General features: G+C 38.7%; 1 protein-coding gene across 1 annotated transcript in view; it reads left to right on the top strand.

The window, feature by feature from the left end:
- Positions 1-418: 418 nt before the first annotated feature.
- The window catches only part of Thoc1 (THO complex 1), a gene marked incomplete at its 5' end in the record, with an annotated part of 32,835 nt that continues 14,131 nt past the window's right edge, over positions 419-19,122 (top strand). Inside the window, 10 exon segments of the mRNA XM_013519833.1 lie at positions 419-492; positions 585-645; positions 1,802-1,868; positions 5,263-5,381; positions 5,833-5,881; positions 6,442-6,537; positions 10,372-10,454; positions 12,278-12,351; positions 16,191-16,299; positions 18,520-18,651. Coding sequence (XP_013375287.1) covers positions 419-492; positions 585-645; positions 1,802-1,868; positions 5,263-5,381; positions 5,833-5,881; positions 6,442-6,537; positions 10,372-10,454; positions 12,278-12,351; positions 16,191-16,299; positions 18,520-18,651 — 864 coding nt within the window.

Below are 19,122 nucleotides of genomic sequence, written 5' to 3' on the forward strand. Positions count from 1 at the left end.
CAAAACATTTAAATAAAGAGCCTTTTGGAGTTTGGTTTTTGGTTTTGCTTTTTTGTTTTCTTAGCAGGATACTCTCATTGATGACATATTTAAAGAAATAGTAAGAGGGAGCCAGCCCTGGTAGCTCACTTCGTAGACCCAGCTAGATGGGAAGCTGACTTTGGGCCCAGCTGGGGCATGAGCCCAGTGCAGACAGGGAGAGAGAGGACTTGAATGAAAAAGTCTAGCTACATGCTCTTCTCAGGTTTAAAAGGAGGATCTGTATCATTAAGTGGCATTTAAAATAAGGATTACTGAGAGAATGTCTGGTAGGTGATTTTTCCCAATTTTAAACATTTCTTAGAAAGATAGACTATTGATGAATGATATATCTTTCAATAAACAAGCAAACTCCAATTTTCCATTTTTATTTTTGTAGAAGTCTACCAGAGAGGCCTTGAATAACAAAAATATCAAGCCATTGTCAAGTACCTTCAACCAGTTACCTGGCAGGTAAGGTGTTACTGTCCCTGAAAAATGCCTGCCTGAATATTTATTTTTGCCCTGAGCTGTGTGAAAATGGGGGCATCTTTTGTTTTTCATAGTGAAAATGAAAAAAAATGTACCCTGGACCAAGCTTTCAGAGGTATTCTAGAAGAAGAAATTGTAAGTATGTTTTTCCTTTATTCACTGTTAAACTGTGTTATACCCATGTTAGAAAATTCCTTTTATTCTTAAGAGGAATATGTAAACCTGACTTTCTTCCCCCAGCATGAACTGACTGCCGTGTGAAAAGTGATTTGATTGTTGATATAAGAGTTATAGAGTAATGAAGGATTTTGGTAGCATAGGTGCAGTTTAAGGTTTTGGTGATAAATGTAACATTTGGGTTTAACGTGCAAGAACTAGAGGTTAGAGGTGGGTTCTCTCCCTTTGCTGTATACATTTAGTGGCTCAGCCTGTAGTGGCATGAAAGTCCAAGGACATTCATCTGGGAGTTAGGGTTCCATGCCTTCGTTTTCCTGTGGTATCTGAGGTATCACTAGGCATATATAAATATCTAAGCCTTTTCCACCTTCAGTGGAGAAAGCCTATCTGTGAAAAATATGTATTTATTTGCCATTAGTGGAGTTCCTGACTAAAGGGAACTGTTTCAGCAGTTTCTTGGTCAGGCAGAGATTGACTAGGTCTCTTCTAATAGCCATAAAAGTTTCCCCTTTTCTCAGACAATTCTAGATCAAACTTATTCTTTCCTTTTCTTCAGACTTGGTCACTTTTCTGTTGTGAGGCACTGGGGAGGTGACTTTCCTTTCTGAGCTTCAGTTTCATTTATAAAAGGAAAGATGCATTCTTTCCATTTTCTTGTATAAAACAGTGCAAATATATATTCTGTAAATGCTGGCTATTTTGATTGCAAAATACCTGAATAGTATTCACCCTCCTAAGAAACCCTTCCTCAGATGTTCTGATGCACGGCATTAATATCCCCAGCCCTCCTTTGCCCAGTGCCTGGATCAAGTCCTGGCCTTAGCACTTCTATGCTTAATTAGCTGATAGCATTAGTCAGGTTTATGTCTCCTTTTTCCTGAGATTTTGAGAAAGTTACCTGCTTATTACTTACTTGACATCCTTCTAGAATTATTAATTTATATATGAGTAGTCATTTCTTGTATTTTCATTTTAGAAAATAATTTTATGTTCTGTAAGAATTATTTTCATTCCATATTTGTGGTAATCAGTTGTGTGTCAGAGGACATGTTTTTCTTATCAAATTAGCCTGAACTCTTGCCCCTAAATTAAGTTGTTTCTCCTCTGTTGGTAGATCAATCATTCATCATGTGAAAACGTTTTAGCTATTATTTCTCTTGCTATTGGGGGAGTAACTGGAGGTAAGTGGTTTGGTTTTGTTTTTTAAAGTCAACTTAGACGTGATGTGTTTATTTAAAACTTCTCCCCATACCTCTCCATGTGTCTGATTTTGTTCATTCAGATTCTGCCTGACTCCACCTTTGGTAACAATTTGTCCTAAGCAAATTAACTCACACTTATTTCTCATCTCTATTATGCAGTGCACATTTTGGCACTTTCTTTGCTTTCCGGTTGTTTCATTCATTCACTAAATATGTATTGAGCATCTACTGTTTGTCTGGTACGAAGCTAGGTCTTGGGATTGAATAGTGAATAAAACACCTGGCTGATACCCACTAGTGGGTAATGGAAGAAACAGATGTGTGAATACCTTACAGTAGTGTAAGTACTGTGGTTGGGTGGGGATGAGGAGTTACTGAAGGGAGTAGAGTAAAAGTGACTCTAAATTTCAGAATCTGAAAGAATCAGGTTAGAGGTTTTAGACATCAGACTGTACCATGAGGGCAGGGATGTGAGAGCATGGTTTTGAGAAACAGAAGGCAGTGGTTATTATACAAAGGCTCAATTCAGCATGCTAGAGACCTATGTGGGGCCGAGGTGAGAAGAGAATGTGAGTGGGAAGGAAAGAAGCTGGAGGGTGGGTTAGAGCCCTTGTAAGTGCTGGTGCGCTGTGGGAGAACAGTGGGACTGGCAGAGACTACGGGCAGGAAAACAAGGCAGGGGACTAGTAAAGTGGGGCAGTGGCATATATGGGATGGTTTGAAGAAACCTTAAACAAGCCACTTAGCAGCGATACACTGCCTAACGCATAGTAAGAGCTCATTAAATATTTTCAGAAGCCAGGTGTGGTGGTGCATGCCTACAATCTCAGCACCCAGGAGGCTGAGGCAGGAGGATCACTGTGAGTTTGAGGCCAGCCTGGACTCTGTAGCAAGACCCGGTCTCCAAAAAAAATATTTCTTTCAAAAAAAAATATAGTTCATCAGCATAAAGGCTTACTTGCATTTTTATTTTGTTTCCGGGGGGTGGAATTTCTTATTGAGAGATTGCCTTTGTTTATGAAACATGTTTTCAAATTGTCTATAAATGTTTTCTAAATTCAAGTTGGCAGATACTTCTTGAACTTCTATTTGTTGTCAAACACTGGTTAAAACATATAGAAATGCCTACTCTTAAAAAGCTCAGATTTAACAGTGCAAAGGTGATTAATTAGAATATGCTAGCCAGGCGAAGTGGCACACACCTGTAATCCCAACACTCAGGAGGCTGAGGCAGGAGGGTCATTACGAGTTCGAGGCCATCCTGGGCTACACAGTGAGTTTTAAGACCAGCTTGAACTGCATATTGAGACCTGTCTCAAAAAGACACACACACACACACACACACACACACACACACACACGCAGAATATGCTAAATGCTATCATAGATGCGTGCGCATTGTGTTTCAGAGGCATAGGTGAGGTAGTCTGCTTGAAGATACCAGTTTTTTTGGTGAACTGACATATACTCTGCTTTGAAAGGTGAAGTCAGTAGTTTCCATGGGATAAAGAAGGAAGACTATTTAGGCAGAAAAAAAGAAAATCTGAATAAAACCATGGAATTGTGAACAGAGCTAGGTATTTAGGAGCTGGGGAAGGGTGTCTGGCCAAGGTAAGCAGAAGAGATCGGTGTAGAATCTGGAATACAGGCCAAGACAGTTCTGGGAGATCAGATAACCCGTCCCCATACCTGCCAGCTCACTGGAATTGACAGCCTGCTGCTGATTCAGATCTTCGGTAGTAGAATATAGATAGTTTAATTAAGTTCTGTGACTGGCAGGACTGAATTTTTGCCAGGTGATACTGTAGCCAGGGGCAGAGAGAATATGCCTCAAGTTTTTGGATGCACAGGACATGTAGTGAAGGAATCGAAGCATTGTGAGGAGTTTTAGATGTCGTTGGTCCAGTAGCGTCTCTAGCCTGACCTGTCTCCCTGCAGTAGCGTTGCTCACTGGTGGTTGATAGAGCTCGTTGTTTGACTCCTTCCTGTTCTGGTTCTCTCAGCCCTTGCATGGGGTTGCAGTCAGCTGCCTTGTGCCACCTCCGGTTCTAGGCATTGTTTCTCCCATCACATTCCAGATGTGGTCTCCGAGTGTAGAGTACAGCCGGAAGTATTACCCCTTTTTCTGGACATGCGCTACTAATAAAATGTTTCGGGCTTGTAGTGTTCTAGACTTGCCCCCCCCCCACATACCATGTGTAAGTGGCTGCTTTTTGGTTTTTTTAAACACAAGTACCTTAAAGTGAAAGAATGAGTAGGTATATAAAAGCATTTTTAGCTATTCTGAGTTTTTTAAGAAAGACCTTCATTAAATTTAGAGATAGACATTAGCTGTCTACTTTGTCATTCTTTTCTCTGAAATTACACCGATATTTTAAACGTTCAGTCATAGTTGAAATGAATTTTGACTTTTTTTTACCTCTTCGGGGAAATCTTTTCAAATCACAAGGACCACTTAGCAACATTACAGAACATGGAAATGAGAACAAGGGACAGTAGTCATAATGCCTCTACTTTTAAGGGCTACCATTCATTTTGTATGTTTTAGTTTCTCTAGTCTCTGAAATAAAGTTTATTGTCATAACCATAATATACATTCAATTTTCAGTCCTGCTTTGTTCACTTCACATTATATAATAAATATTTTTTCAAGTTGCTGTTGTCATCATAACCATCGTTATTTTTTTGTTTTTTGTTTTGTTTTGTTTGTCTTTTTTGAGACAGGGACTCGCTATGCAGTTCAGGCTGGCCTTGAGCTCAGTTTGTAGCCCAGGCTGGTCTCGAACGCAACAATCCTCCTGCCTCAGCCTCCCAAGTGCTGGGATTACAGGCGTGCGCCACCACGCCCGGCTCTATAACCATCGTTAATTGGCTGCATTGTATTCTCTTGATTAGCTTAGTGGTGAAGACTACAGACTGTGGAGCCAGACTGCCTGGGTTCGTATCCCAGTTCTACCTCTTGCTTACTGGCTCTGTGGTCTTGGACAAGTTATTTAACCTTGCCATATTTCAGTTTTCCATTTTATAATGTGGTCTGCCTCATAGGGTTGTAAGAATTAAATGTGTTCGGTACCAAAACAAACAAACAAACAAAAAAGAATTAAATGTGTTATATTCATAAAGCAGTTGTACCTGACATGTAGTAAATGCTCTGGATGTTATAAAAATTACTGTGCCATCATCTTTATTACTGAGTACACCTAACCTAAAAGTACTTAGTATATCTCGTGCTTAGGTTGCTTGCATTTCTTTTCCTTTTAGTCTTGTTATGAGTGAAAGTATATCCTTTTAGATACTTTTCAGAGTTATTTTTCATAGACTGTTTTGCTTTACAGTTTTTAATTTTTTAAATTGGCTTATGCTCCACTTGAAGGTATTTGTACTGCATCTACACCTTTTGTATTATTGGGAGATGTTTTGGATTGTCTTCCATTGGATCAGTGTGACACAATATTCACTTTTGTGGAAAAAAATGTTGCTACTTGGAAATCAGTAAGTGCCTTACTTTCTTTTCCTGCCAGTACTGTCTTTCTGTAGATCAGAAGTTGAAGGATAGTTTCGTGGTGCTGGGGATCAAATCCAGGGTGCTGCTTGCTTTGTTTTTGCTTATAATTCTAATACTGTTGATACCCACAATGTTTGCCCCTATGAAAGAATTATGTACTGTGCTCTCTTGGGAGAACCAAATGAACACACTTCTGGGGAAATATTTAAGTACAAAACCTGATCGAGTAGTTACAGTTAACTTGAAAACACTTTCACACATTTACAGCAGTAATTTAGTGTCCCTTTTATTCCATTGAAAAGGTTATTCACTTGAAAAAAGTAGCATAGTAGATCCTCTGTGCATGTTAATATTGTTTAATTTACTTCTTATAACTTAAATTTAATGTAGTATCACAACTTCTGTAAAAATAGTGAACTATTTCTGTCTTAATTCCAGAGTACATTCTATTCTGCTGGGAAAAATTATTTACTACGTATGTGCAATGGTAAGTAATTCATTAGTAAATGGTTGTTCTTAAAAAAACCATAAATGCTGTTAGAAAAACAGGTAGTTGAATTAAATATCAGTGATAACATTTTAAACCTAGCTTAGTATCTTTTCATGTTTTGTTTTTGAGACAGAGTCTTGCTCTGTAGTTGAGGCTGGTGTTGAACTCTCTGTGTAGCCCAGGCTGGCATCAAACTTGTAATGATCCTCCTGCCTCAGCTTCCCAAATGGTAGGATTATAGGCGTGCACCACTACACCCAGCAGTGTCATAATTTTAAAGTAACAGTCTGATTATTAAAACTGATCATTCACTTTAGATTGTTTTTCCTTTTCTAGCTGCAGACTAGAAAATCAGAGAAAATGTAGTGAATTTTATCTTGTTCGTGCTGAACTTTCATATCTAATTGGTAATATTCTTGTGGCAGTGGTTTCTACCTGTTTTGAGAACTATTGCTTTAGGAAAACACGAACAAACTGATTAAGAAACTTCAGTATGGTTGTAATCAATGTAGAATGATTTTTTTCTGTGTATAATGTTTATTTCCATGTATTGTTAGATCTCCTAAGAAGATTATCTAAATCCCAGAATACAGTCTTCTGTGGACGAATTCAACTGTTTTTGGCCAGGCTTTTTCCTCTATCTGAGAAATCAGGTGAGCTTTTATATATTAAATAAATGCTTTACACAGAAGTATTGTGCAATTTTTATGGATTAGATAGAATCTGTCATAATAATAAGAAAAAACTGAAAATTATCACTTTATCTTCTTTTGCTTGTAGTTTTACCAGGTCTAGTGTATAGTATAGGTAATCTCAAAAAAAAAGTGATTGATTCTTTAAGATCAGAGTTTATAATTATAATGTGCAGTTGAATCGCTGAAATATGTAAATCTGAATCAGCCATCATTGTATTTCTTTGCATAATGTCTGCCTGTTTATGTTTCTGCTTTCTCCCTCAGTTCCTGCTGTTTAGCCATACTTACTTCGTGTATTTCTTTTTAAATACATTTTATTGTGAAGCATAATCCTCACATACAAAAGGCCATGCAGCGAGTGTGTAATGACTTTGAAGTAAACCCTTACGTAACCCTCTTCCTGCTCCAGAAGCGGACACACTCAGTTCCTTGCAGCCTTTCCTGTGCCCGGTCTCTGCAAACATGTGAATTTTAACATCCCTTGCTTTAGTTTTCCTTACCTTAATACGGGGCTAATGTACAACTACTTTGTGTGTTGTCGAGAAGATTAAATCAGTTAAAAAGTGAAGAGCTTCTGGACATGGTGGCATATACTTATAATTCCAGCACTTTGGAGGCTGGAAGCCAGGGGGTTGCCAGGTGTTTAAGGCCAGCCTGGGCTACATAGTGAGGCCCATTTTTCAAAAATGAAAAAAAGAGCATACAACAGTGCCTGCATGTAGTGTATGTAACGATGTTAGTGGTAGGTTTATGTGCACCTTTTTTTGTCATACTAGGTTTGTGTTCTTATTTTTTTCCTGCTTAAGTTCATGTGGTCAGAGTTAATACACATTCTGACCTTCCATCTATGTGATCATTTCCCCCCTAGACTTTTCTTACAGGTATGTGTTTCGGTTTGTACTTTGCCTGAAAATCTTTATTTCACTTTTAGTCTTGTAGGAAAGTAACAGTAGATTTTTAGGTTACAGTGGTAAAAAAAAAAAAAACCACTACATAGGAGTTCAACTCATGAGAGAGAATGTTGTCTTCGGTCTAAGATCATGAGATGTCCGCCTGAAGATCATCTAAATTTGTTTCTTTGCTCTTATGGATGTTTGTTTTCATTTTTATTGGATATATATACTTAGCTGGAATTGCTAGGTCATATGGTAACTTTTAAGTTTTAATTTCTCCTGGGTATGTGTCTAATAAGAGTAGCATTCTGGGGTCATACAGTAACTGTTTCAGTGTTTGAGGAACTATCAAGCTGTTTTCCAAAAAGGCTGTATCTTTTCACAGTCCCTGTGGGTTCCAGCTTTTCCACATTCTTGCTATCAGCTTGTCACTGTCTTTTTGACTGTAGCCAGCCTGGTGTGTATGAAGTGGTATGGCACTATGGTTTTGATTCACATTTCCCTAATAACTAATGTGCTGAGCATCTTTTCGTATGCCTATTGGCCATGTGTATACTTTCCTTGGACATAAAAATGCTTTGCCCCCTTTTTAGATTAGATTATTTGACTGTTTATTTTGAGTTAATGTCTTTATATGATACCAAGGAGAGATCCAGATCCATTCTTTTGTTTGTGGGTGCCCAGTTGTCCCAGCACCACTTGCTAAACAACTGTTCTTTCTCTCACTGAATTAACACTTTCCCTTCCTTATACCTTCAGAGTATCAAGCTAGTAAGCACCTTAGTCCTGAGTACTAACTCTTTCCTCTGTAAACTTTTTGCTCATTGTTTTCACACTACGGCCTTACGCTGTAGCTTAATTTCAATTTGTTTATTTCTTTAAAAAGATACATCTAAACCCATCATCATTGCCTGATTTCAGATCTCTTAACATTTTCCACTGTCTGGTACCTTCAGTGTGTATTTGTTCACTTCTGTGTTCTCTGTGTGATGGGTTTTTGGAGGAAGCCCACGGAGGGAAGTGACAGGCCCTGCTCAAGGCATCATTTCAATCCCACTATTGATCGCTGGGTTAAGGTGGTATCTCCCATATGTCTCTTGTAAAGTTACTTTTTTCCCTTTGTAATTAACAAATATTACGGGAGCGGAGATGTTGAGGCTCTACAGGTACTCTTTCCCTTTAAATTTTTGCTTGATCAGTGTTAGTAGATCTTAACTGGCAGTGCATGCCTGTAATTGCAGCTACTGAGGAGGCTGCAGTTGGAGGATTGTAAGCTTGAAGCCAGCCTGGACAACTTTGTGAAACTGTGTCTCAAAAAAGATTGTGGATGTAGTTCAGTGGTCAGATGTTTGCTTACCCATGCGTGAGGCCTTGAGTTCAATTCCTGGTACTGCAAAAATACTAATAAATAACAAAGGTGATTAGCGGATCTGACCTGCAGTCGCTGTTATTAAGGTGCTGTGGTGGTGGACCATTTCTCATTTCCTCGACATTTATTAATGGGGATTTTCTTTTTTTTTTTTTTGGTCTTTTTAAGACAGGGTTTCACTATGCAGTGCAGGCTGGCCTTGAGCTCACTTTGTAGCCCAGGATGGTCTCGAACTTGTAACGATTAATGGGGGTTTTTCATAAGGAAGACTTGTCCTTTCTTTGTGTACTTATCGTTTGGTCATCTATTTCCAAACGAGTTCATGGATATTTATTTTCTTCTTTGGGCCGTAATCCCATTGTCTTAGTTACTTTTCTCCCGTTGCTGAGACAAAATACCCAACGCCCAAAATGAAGGAAGGAAAGGTTTATTTAGCTCACAGTTTGTGGAGGTTTCAGTCCGTATTTGGCTGGCTCCGAGGCAGAAGATAGCAAAGCAACAAGAGCAAAGGGGAATGGCAGCCGAACAGCAAACAGCCAGAGCAAACGTGCAGAATGGCGCAAGCAGCCTCTTTCCCTCCCTTACATCGTAAACAGGCTACCCCACCTGAGGGGCGTGCAGCTCTCACATACTCTCCATGCCCTCCTCTTCCACAGGTTCAGGATGTATACAAAGTAAGCACTCTGGCTTCCTGCTAAGTCACTTAGCCAAACCTCTAGACTCCCCAAGTTGACACAATGTATCAACCATAACACCCATATATCTTTATTTTGTTGCTCAAATTGCTCCCATTTTGGCCACTGGAAGCTCTTTTAGATTTTCCTCATATGAGACTGTCCAGATTCAGCTTATATTTTTCCCTACATTGGCCTTGTGTCACCTACTTTTCCAAACAGGCTAGTTCCTTTTCTTTAGTAATGGTAGTCAAAGCCCAGGTTTGGGCCCTAAATGTGTTCATTGCTACTGGAATGTCACTGCTTGTAGGACCTCAGCAGACAGAGCTAGGAAAGAGGTGTGTATTCCCACCCATGCGTACACATAGACCTATGTTTATTTCTGTACATGTCTATATGTTTTAAGTAAACAGCAACAAAAATTATGAGGTCATACAGCTAGCTCTTAAATTGAATTCAGCAGCAATTGATCTTGTTTTTAACTTCTTTCTCTGGCAACAGGAAACTTGGCTGTGATTAATAAATTCAGTTGTTATACATCCTCACTGTTCGTTTGATGTAATTTATATTTATGCGTTAGTGAAATTATAAATTGTATCCTGTAAAATTGCTGTTGAATAGTTCTAAATAAAAATAACTATCATAATTGAGATAAATTGTTGTGTAGTTTAAAGGCACTTTTAACAAATGAATTTTAAAAAGTATTTGAAAAATCAAGTTTGATATTATATCTGACTTGATCTTTTGTTTAATTTTGGATTTAGCATGTTTTGTGTTTGGGTAATACAATATGACACGTTATATTCTTACATGAGTTTAGGTTCAGTGGACTTACTTTCAAAATCTTTTCTGACAGGTCTGAATTTACAAAGTCAGTTTAATCTGGAAAATGTCACTGTTTTCAATACCAATGAGCAAGAAAGTACCTTGGGTCAGAAGGTGAGGCTGATATGAAATCTTTTCACAGGATATATGTTTGTTGTTGAGATAATTCATATGAATGAACCTCTAAGTCATCAAAAATTTGGAAACCCTTCACCTCAAATTTATAGAAATATGTGTTCTACCCCAAAAATTCAAACAGTATTTAAAGTAGAAAGTGTAGCTACTTTATAATGAAGGTAGGTTATGGAGTAGCACTACTTTCTGTTAGAGTGGATTCATGGAGTAGTTATTCTTAGAATTTTAATTTTGTTTGTTTTTTTGTGGTGCCAGGATTAAACCCAGGGGCTTATATGTATGAGGCAAGGGCTGTAGCAGTGATCCACATGCCTGGTCCTGTATTCTGTATTTTAATAGTTGTAATCATAAGATAGGTTATGGAGTAGCTGTTCTTTCTATTTTATTTATTTATTTATTTATTTCTGGTACTGGGCCTCAAACTCACGACCTCATGCTTGCCAGGCAAGCACTGTGCCACTGAGCTAAATCCCCAGCCGCTGTTCTTTCTATTTTAAACATGGAATATTTTTACATGAAATATATATTATTTCTATAGCCATTCTTGATATTCTCTGTCTGATATTACAAGACTTTTAGGATATTTATACAAATGTATGTTTGTCTCCCAGATGAGGTTATATAACACATACTACTCTGAAATTCATTTTCTTTTTTTAGCTGATGCATTTCTGCATCAGTACATTTCAATTTCAGTTTTTGTTTTGTTATAATGTAGTACTGAGCATTGAACTAAGAGCCTTCCCACTGAGCTATATCTCCAACTCCTTTTTAGTATTTTTTTGCTTTTTGGTGGGTGTCTTTGTTTTGTTTTGGTCTTGACAGAGGGTCTCACTTCGCAGTTCAGGCTGAGTTCAGGGTGGTCTTGAACTTACTGTGTAGCCCAAGGTGGCCTCAAACTCATGGAGATCCTCCTGCTTCAGCCTCCCAAGTGGTGGGATTACAAGCATGTGCTACCACGCCCAGCCCCCTTTTTAAATTTTATATTTTGAGACAGAGTCTTGCTAATTTCCCTGGGCTGGGCTTGAACTTGCGATCTTCTTGTCCAGTGTCCTGTCTCAGTTTTTTAATCGCTCATAATAAGCCTTTGAATGGATATATTACAGCCCCATGTCAGTAGCTGTTTAGGTAATCACTAATAGTGTAAAACGATTAACTGTGTTACACTGAATGTCATTGTAGTTGTCATTGCTAAATGTGTAGTTTAAATTTTGATCACTCTTGCCCAGTTACATCCCAGGAGGTTATGCCCAGCTGTACTGCCACCAGTGGCAGATGGAGAATACCTGCCCGTTTCCCCATAGCCTCGTATCAGCCCTGGGAATTAGCAGCTGTGTTAAACCTTTGCTTAACTGATAGAAACGCTTGAAGTCATCTTTGTTTTAATTTAATTTCTTGATTATGGTTGGAGTTGAACTTAACTGTATGTTCACTGAATTTGTTTCTTCTGTGAATTGCCTTCTCATCCTGCTTTCCCAGTTTACCACTGAGTTATCTTTGTTACTGTACATACCTCCAAAACATGTACCCATAGGCTTTTTGTTCCTAGAGAGTCTCTTGGCCGTTTTGAGAAATAACTAGTTTAAATTTTTCTGTCATGTCTTATGACTGTGCTATGTCATTGTCAGACTGCTCTTAAATTCTTGGGTCCCTGTCATGTACAGTTCTGATTCCCTTAAAGATTATAGGTCTGGGTAGTTACTGTTGCTAGGCTTCTCTAATAATGGGTGTCTAGCAGTGTATAAACTGTTATTCCAGCTTGATGACTGCTTCATGACAGACTGTCCATTTTTAAAATTTAGCACACTGAGGATAGAGAAGAAGGAATGGACGTAGAAGAAGGTGAAATGGGAGATGATGAAGCGCCAACAACTTGGTGAGTTTTTAGAGCTTAGGATTTCCTGAAATACAGCTGGACATGATGCAGCATGCCTGTGATTCCAGTTACTCAGGAGGCTGAGGCAAGAATATTGCAAGTTTGAGGCGAGCCTGGACATCTGAGCAAGACCTCTCTCAAAAAAGGCTAGGGTTGCAGCTCAGTGGTATAGCACTGGATATAATCCCCACCAAAAAAAATTTCTTGATTTACAGAGATAACCCTTTAGTGACTTACTCAGTACTGGAATGAGGATATAAACAAGGATACAGCTTTTATCTGTATGACGTAAAGTAACAAATCCTAACTCACTAGTGAACATCATATGTACAGATTGTTCATTGTTTACACAGCCTATCTTATGCACAATCCTAGTATTTGGAAAGCCTGCCAGTGGCAGCCTTAGGAGCCAGCACTTCCTTTTCCCTTCCTTTAAAGGGAGAGGAGCCAGGCATGGTGGTGCACACCTGTAATCCCAGCACTTGGGAGGCTGAGGCAGGAGATCACCGTGAGTTCAAGGCCAGCCTGAGCTACATAGTGAATTAAAGGCCAGCATGAAATACATAGTGAGACCCTATCTTAAAAAACTGAAAAGGGGATGAGGGGTGAGTATTAGGCTGACTTCAGTTAAGTAGAAGGAATAAGAACCACCTGCCCCTCTTCTTCCTCCCCTTTGCTCTTATCATTGTCTTTTCTCACCCTCTGTCCCCGAGCCTGCTTTCTGAACAATTTCTGACTAACAGTGCTAGTTAGAAGCAGGGAGAAGGAACAAGGCAGATACGAAGGAAACTTGCCTAACTTCACCAGCACTTTCTGTGTATGTAAGGCAGTGGAAGTTATCAGTTGTAATTGAAAGAGTTTCCATTGCTACTACCAAGATCAAGAGGGGATGTTGTATCTGTGGAGGGAGATGTATTCTTATCTCCCCAGATCTCAAATTCAAACAAGTGTGCCACTGAGAAACATCTAGAAGCAGTGTGGCTGCTGGCCTAACGCCAGTACTTCCTACACGTGACCCGAACAAGTTCCTTAACGTCCCTACAATTTGGTTTGCATGTCTTTAAAATACAGTGATGCCTCCTGTCCACTGGAGTTGTTGACCAGAAATAATCTGGTGAGCCACTTGGCAGTTACCGTAGCTCCTGATGTTACAGATAGTGAAGGGTAAACCAATTAGGGCAGTGTCTTTTGAGGGCCACTAGGCACTTATCATTTGTGACTATAGTCTGTTTTTAGAGACCCGTGTGTTCATGTACATTATGGATTGTGTAAGCTTTTAAGGTCTGGTGTAAGAGTACTGGTCCAAGGTATAGGCTCGAGATCGTGGAGCCCTTGAAGTATAAACAGCCGCAAAGACACTGCCAGTCAGATTCTGCCTGTGCCTTTTAAGATGATTCATTTCTGTTTATTATTGTGTCAGCAAGGCCCTGCTGCAGGTAAACTTCTTAAGCAGGACCTAGCACGCTGCCTCTCTCTGCTGCAAGTAGTATCTTTTGAGTGGACAAAGAAAGTTTATGGGGAATAACTTTATGAGCATCTATACATTACTGATGGTCTTACGCACTGTAATTTGTAAAGTAGAACACATAGCCGTGTGTCTGCAATATGAAGTCAGCTTCAGATTTGCTCAAATACACCAATAAATTTTACTATAAAATTCCAGTAGGTAAGGTCTTACAAAATAGCTCAACAGCTAAAACATATATCAAGTTTTATATCTTGTTTAAAATAGTTACAAGAGTGTTTTGTTTTTAGTTCAGGAGTGTCTTGTCTGTTTTTTGAGATAGGGTCTCTCCATGTTGTGTGGTCTAGCCTTGAATTCCTGGGCTCAAGCTACCCTTTTGCCTCAGTCTACCCAGTAGCTAGGACGGCAGTCACACTCAGCGTGTCCTGCTTTATTTAGACATTGTAGTTTAGAGAGTAACTCTTATCTCGCATTTGTTACTGATGCACATGTTCTGAATAGTTACAAATGCTTTGTGGATAAATAGTCCAAGGGCTTCTGTGGAATGGAGAGGGTGGAAGGTAAATTGCAGTGGTTGAGGAGTGAGAGGCAAGGCAGGCAGTGGGGCGTGGGTAGGGACTGCTTCCAGTGGTTTATGCAACCGCTGAAGGGAAGAGGAGCAGCGTCTCGTAGGGGATGTGTAACTATGTGGGGTGGGCAGGGGAGATTTGCAAAGATTACATTCACACTTCAACCATAAAAAACCCCAAAACATTAGTACTACCGTAGTATAAAGTTAATTCTGGGCTTGGAGTGTAGCTTGGTGGTAGAGTGCTTGCCAAGCATGCAAGAGGCCCATAATTTGATCCCCAGCAACACACACACACACACACACACACACACACACACACACACACACACAGACTTAATTAATTCTGTGGGGTCCCTAAAACACGCACCACACCAATTAGAGGTCAGGAGCCTTTAAAAGACAGGAGATGATATAATTACCATTTGGTATAAGATTGTTACTGGTATCAAACATTAAACAGGATGCAAACCTTGTGTGTGTATGTATACACATACTCTTCAAAAGCAGTTTATGTCAAAAGTATTTTTTATTAAATGTATGTAGAACCATACAAACATTAGTTATTGGTGCTATTTCATGGACATTTGTAATTATATCCTTTTTCCCTTTTTAGTTTCTATGTTTTCCAAATTGTTCTTTCTGTGGCTTTTTAAAAAATTCTTGACCCCAAGTCCGGGCATGATGGCTCACGCCTGTAATCCCAGCACTCAGGAGGCTGAGGCAGGAGGATCGTTGGGAGTTCGAGGCCAGCTTGGGCTACAAAGTGAGTGGCCAGCCTGAACTGCATAGCGAAACCTGTCTCAAAAAGCAAAAACAAAAAAATCTTGACCCGGAGGTATAAGCTTATTGTTCTAAGTCAAATCAGTGAAAGTAGCTTTAATAATAGGCTGATGCTCAAGTAGTTGTTCCATTTTTAGAATTGTGACTGGGGAAGGGTTTAGGAACAGTGAGTGTTAACACACCAGTAAGATTCTCTCAGCTATGCTGACTCTTGGTAAAACTTAGCAGGAGCTAGATACTGATCCATTCAAAATTGTTAGTGTTCCTCACCTGACGTGAAGCCAGGTCCCCACGCTTTAGGTACTAGTAGGTACTGCCCTAGCAAAGTTAGCATTTTTAAATTAAAATTAATTAGGCTAGCTAAATTATTCACTTGACGTTACTCATGATTCAAAGTTGTAATCTAGGTGAGTCGCTAAGCAGAATATTGAGCCTCTTCTGTAAAATGAAGGGCATGAATTTTATGAACACTGTTTCTTGCAGACCGAAGGCTTTTTCAGTTGATTGCAAGTTCACACCTTTTTTTTCCAAGTAGCTGATGTTGTCAGAGCAGTAACGTAAGATAGGTGATGTTTCACTTTACCTATAGATGTGTGTGTATGCTCTTCTTGAATTAAGACGCAGTCTATATAAGTTTAACAAAATTATTCTTTAAAAAGATATTTCATGATACTTTCACTGTAATGCTAGAATCTTGTAGTGAGTATTTTTGCCAAATGTGCTTCTGTGTTTTACTAAAATAAAATATTTTCATTTTGTTCTATCTTTTATCACCCACTTTTACAGAAAATATTTTAGACTGGCAGCTTACTTTATACTTCTCTAACCTTTTATATACAAAGAAACTAAAGCATTTTTCAGTCTTTCATACATCAACTCCTGCAGCCCCTCCCTCAAAAAAACTTAGAAAGTATGTGGTAAAAATTATACCCCCTTTATTTTATGTTACTATAATCCTTTGAAAAAAATTTACATATTTTATAAAAGAACTTAAATGATTTAATGTGATGTTTATTTTATTAGCTCCATTCCGATTGATTACAATTTATATAGAAAATTCTGGTCACTTCAAGATTACTTCAGGAACCCAGTGCAGTGCTATGAGAAGATTTCATGGAAAACTTTTCTCAAGGTGAGCTGCTTGTCCTAGATTATTACAAGCCCAGTGATAGCCGAGCATGGTGACAACACACCTGTAATCCCAGCACTCAAGAGGCTGAGGCAGGAGGATCATTGGGAGTTTGAGACCAGCCTGGGCAACAAAGTGAGCTCAAGTCCAGCCTGAACTGCATAGCGAAACACTGTCTCAAAAGGACAAAAATAAAAAAAAAAAAAAGCAAACAAACAAAATAATAAAAGGCCAGTATTTTACAGTTGGTGGTAGGACTATATTTTTCACTATATAGAGTTTTGCTTCTACTATTTTTCTACCTATTTTATAAGATTCAAAACGTAGATTATAATCTTTAAACTACAGATTTTATAAGTGAGTTGGGAATTTAAAAATTAAAACTAAAACCTTGAGTTTTTTTTTTTTGTTAGCATACTGGTTGTTACCAGTATAAATTAATGTTTGTTTTGCTGAGGACATTTTACCTTTTCCCCCTTCCCCACTTGGCTAGGGATTGAACTCAAGGCCTTCACACTGAGCTCCATCCCCAGCTCTTTTTTTTTTTTATTTTGAGATAAGGTCTTGCTAATTTGCCCAGACTGAGGTTGAACTTAGAACCCTCCTGCCTCAGCCTCAAAGAGTACATTCTGTCTTTACATGACGTTATTTTAGCTATTCTATAAAAAAATAGAGTATAAAATGCGTAGTGGTGAAGTTTTGGCCTTGTGTCAGATCAGCCTTTTGCTTTGTGGAAAGGTGCATATTGTAATGCAGCCATGACCATTTCTGTATCTGTGGTAGTTTCTGTGATTCAGTGGCAGAGTTGAGTACTTGTCACAGGTGGTAAGTGGGCCATGAAACCTCAAATACTTTTTTTAGAGACAGCCTCTTGCTATGTAGCTCAGCTGGCCTTGAACTTGCAGTGGCTCAGCCTCCTGAGTGCTGGGATTACTTACTGTGTCTGCTCCTCTGCAAAAAATGTTTGCCAAACCTTTTATAAGAACTCTGTTTCCTTTTTTTTTAATTCACTTGTCCTTTATTGCCATAATCGGAATCCAGGGTAAATAGGTAGCTAGTAACATGGTGTATGTTCTATATTGTTTTTAGTAATTTTATTTTATATAGAGTTTAGAAGGGGATACCATCCAAATTCAAATTAAATGTTGGAGAAGTCATAAGGAATTATCTTCCAGTTGGACAACATGACATCCTTATTCTGTTCAGTCACAAGCTCAGCACAAGAAATGTTTGACAGTTTTCAATAATTTCACTGGCAAATTTTGTTGTCGTTCAGCCCTTCATATATCAGTGGGACCCACATCTATAGATTTAACCAGCTACAGATTAAAAATGTTTGGGGGAAAAATTACATATGTACTGAACATACACAGGCTTTTTTCTTACTATTTTCTGAGCAATACAGCGTAGCAGCTATTTTCATAGCATTTACATTGTTTTGGGTGTTATAAGCAATGTAGAGATGATCTAAGGTACCTAGGAGGCTATGCGTAGTAATATGCATATAGGATGCCATTGTGTTTGTTTTTTATTTTTTTATTTTTTGGTGTTTTTTTTTTTTCCGGTACCGGGAATCGAACTTAAGACTTCGTGCTTGCCAGGCAGGTGCTGTGCCACTAAGCTAAATGCCCAGCCCCAAGAACTTTGAAAAACACTGATTTCCAGGCCCTCTTTTTTTTTGGTACTGGGAATTGAGCTCATGACCTCAGGCTTGCCAGGCAAGCACTTACGCCGCTGAGCTATATCCCCGGCCCCTGTGTCTGCGGGACTTAGGCATCCTTGCATTTGGGCTCCACAGACTGGGGGTGAGGCCCTCAGACCTATCCCCCCAGGGACCAAGGGACATTCAAAGCATTCCTTTTTCTGTTTGCCCCTCACACAAACTTTAGAAGAAGTCATATTTCTTCAGGCGTAAGTTTATGCCCACTTTCATAATACCATGAAATTTCATGCAAAATAATTTTTATCCCCATTTTGATGTCATAATTTTTATTATGTAATCTGTTTTCCAGTATATATACATGGTTGACTGAGAGTAAATTCTTAAGTACTTGGTGCAGAAAAGCACTGAGTGGGCTGGGAATGCAGCTCAGCGGCACAGCGGCTGCCTGGCAAGCGGAGGTTCTGAGTTCAAGTCCTGGTACCAAAAGAAAAAAAGAAAAGCATTAATCAAATTATTGGTAACAATGCCAAATAAAACTAACTCATATTTTTATTTTGCAGTATTCTGAAGAAGTTTTAGCTGTTTTTAAAAGTTACAAATTAGATGACACTCAGGCCTCCAGGAAAAAGATGGAAGAATTGAAAACAGGAGGAGAACATGTATATTTTGCAAAATTTTTAACAAGTGAAAAGGTATTAACTCTTTCTTTTTCACTGCGCATAATTAGAAATGTTCTTTGCTTTTTGTTTTTTTTCTCTTAGCTGGTAATCTTAAGTTCAAAAGAAATGTTTCTTCACTTTTGGTTAAAGTTGATAAATATTAGTTTGAGGGTTTCATTTTCTTCCTTGGACAACTAAGACTAATTTGATTTCAAAGACAAAAGAGGTTGTTCTGTATTAGGTCTGTTTTGTCCACTTACTGTAGTAGATAGAAGCTCTGGACAGTAAAAGTAAAGCTTGATGTATTATTACATGTACAACTATAAATAACACGTTCTTTTTGCATATACATGTAACATTCACATGGTTTGATAGCTCGTAAGGGGAAGTCTCAGCAAATTTCAGAGCTTTCGTATCATGCAGAACATAGGCTCTGCTCACAGCATAAGCTAGAACATTAGAACTACAGAAAGCATAGTTTAAAAAGAAACCAGTATAGAAACA

The sequence above is a fragment of the Chinchilla lanigera genome, unplaced genomic scaffold (genome assembly GCF_000276665.1).
Source record: "Chinchilla lanigera isolate Chin_1 unplaced genomic scaffold, ChiLan1.0 scaffold00001, whole genome shotgun sequence".
In the NCBI taxonomy this organism is placed as follows: domain Eukaryota; kingdom Metazoa; phylum Chordata; class Mammalia; order Rodentia; family Chinchillidae; genus Chinchilla; species Chinchilla lanigera.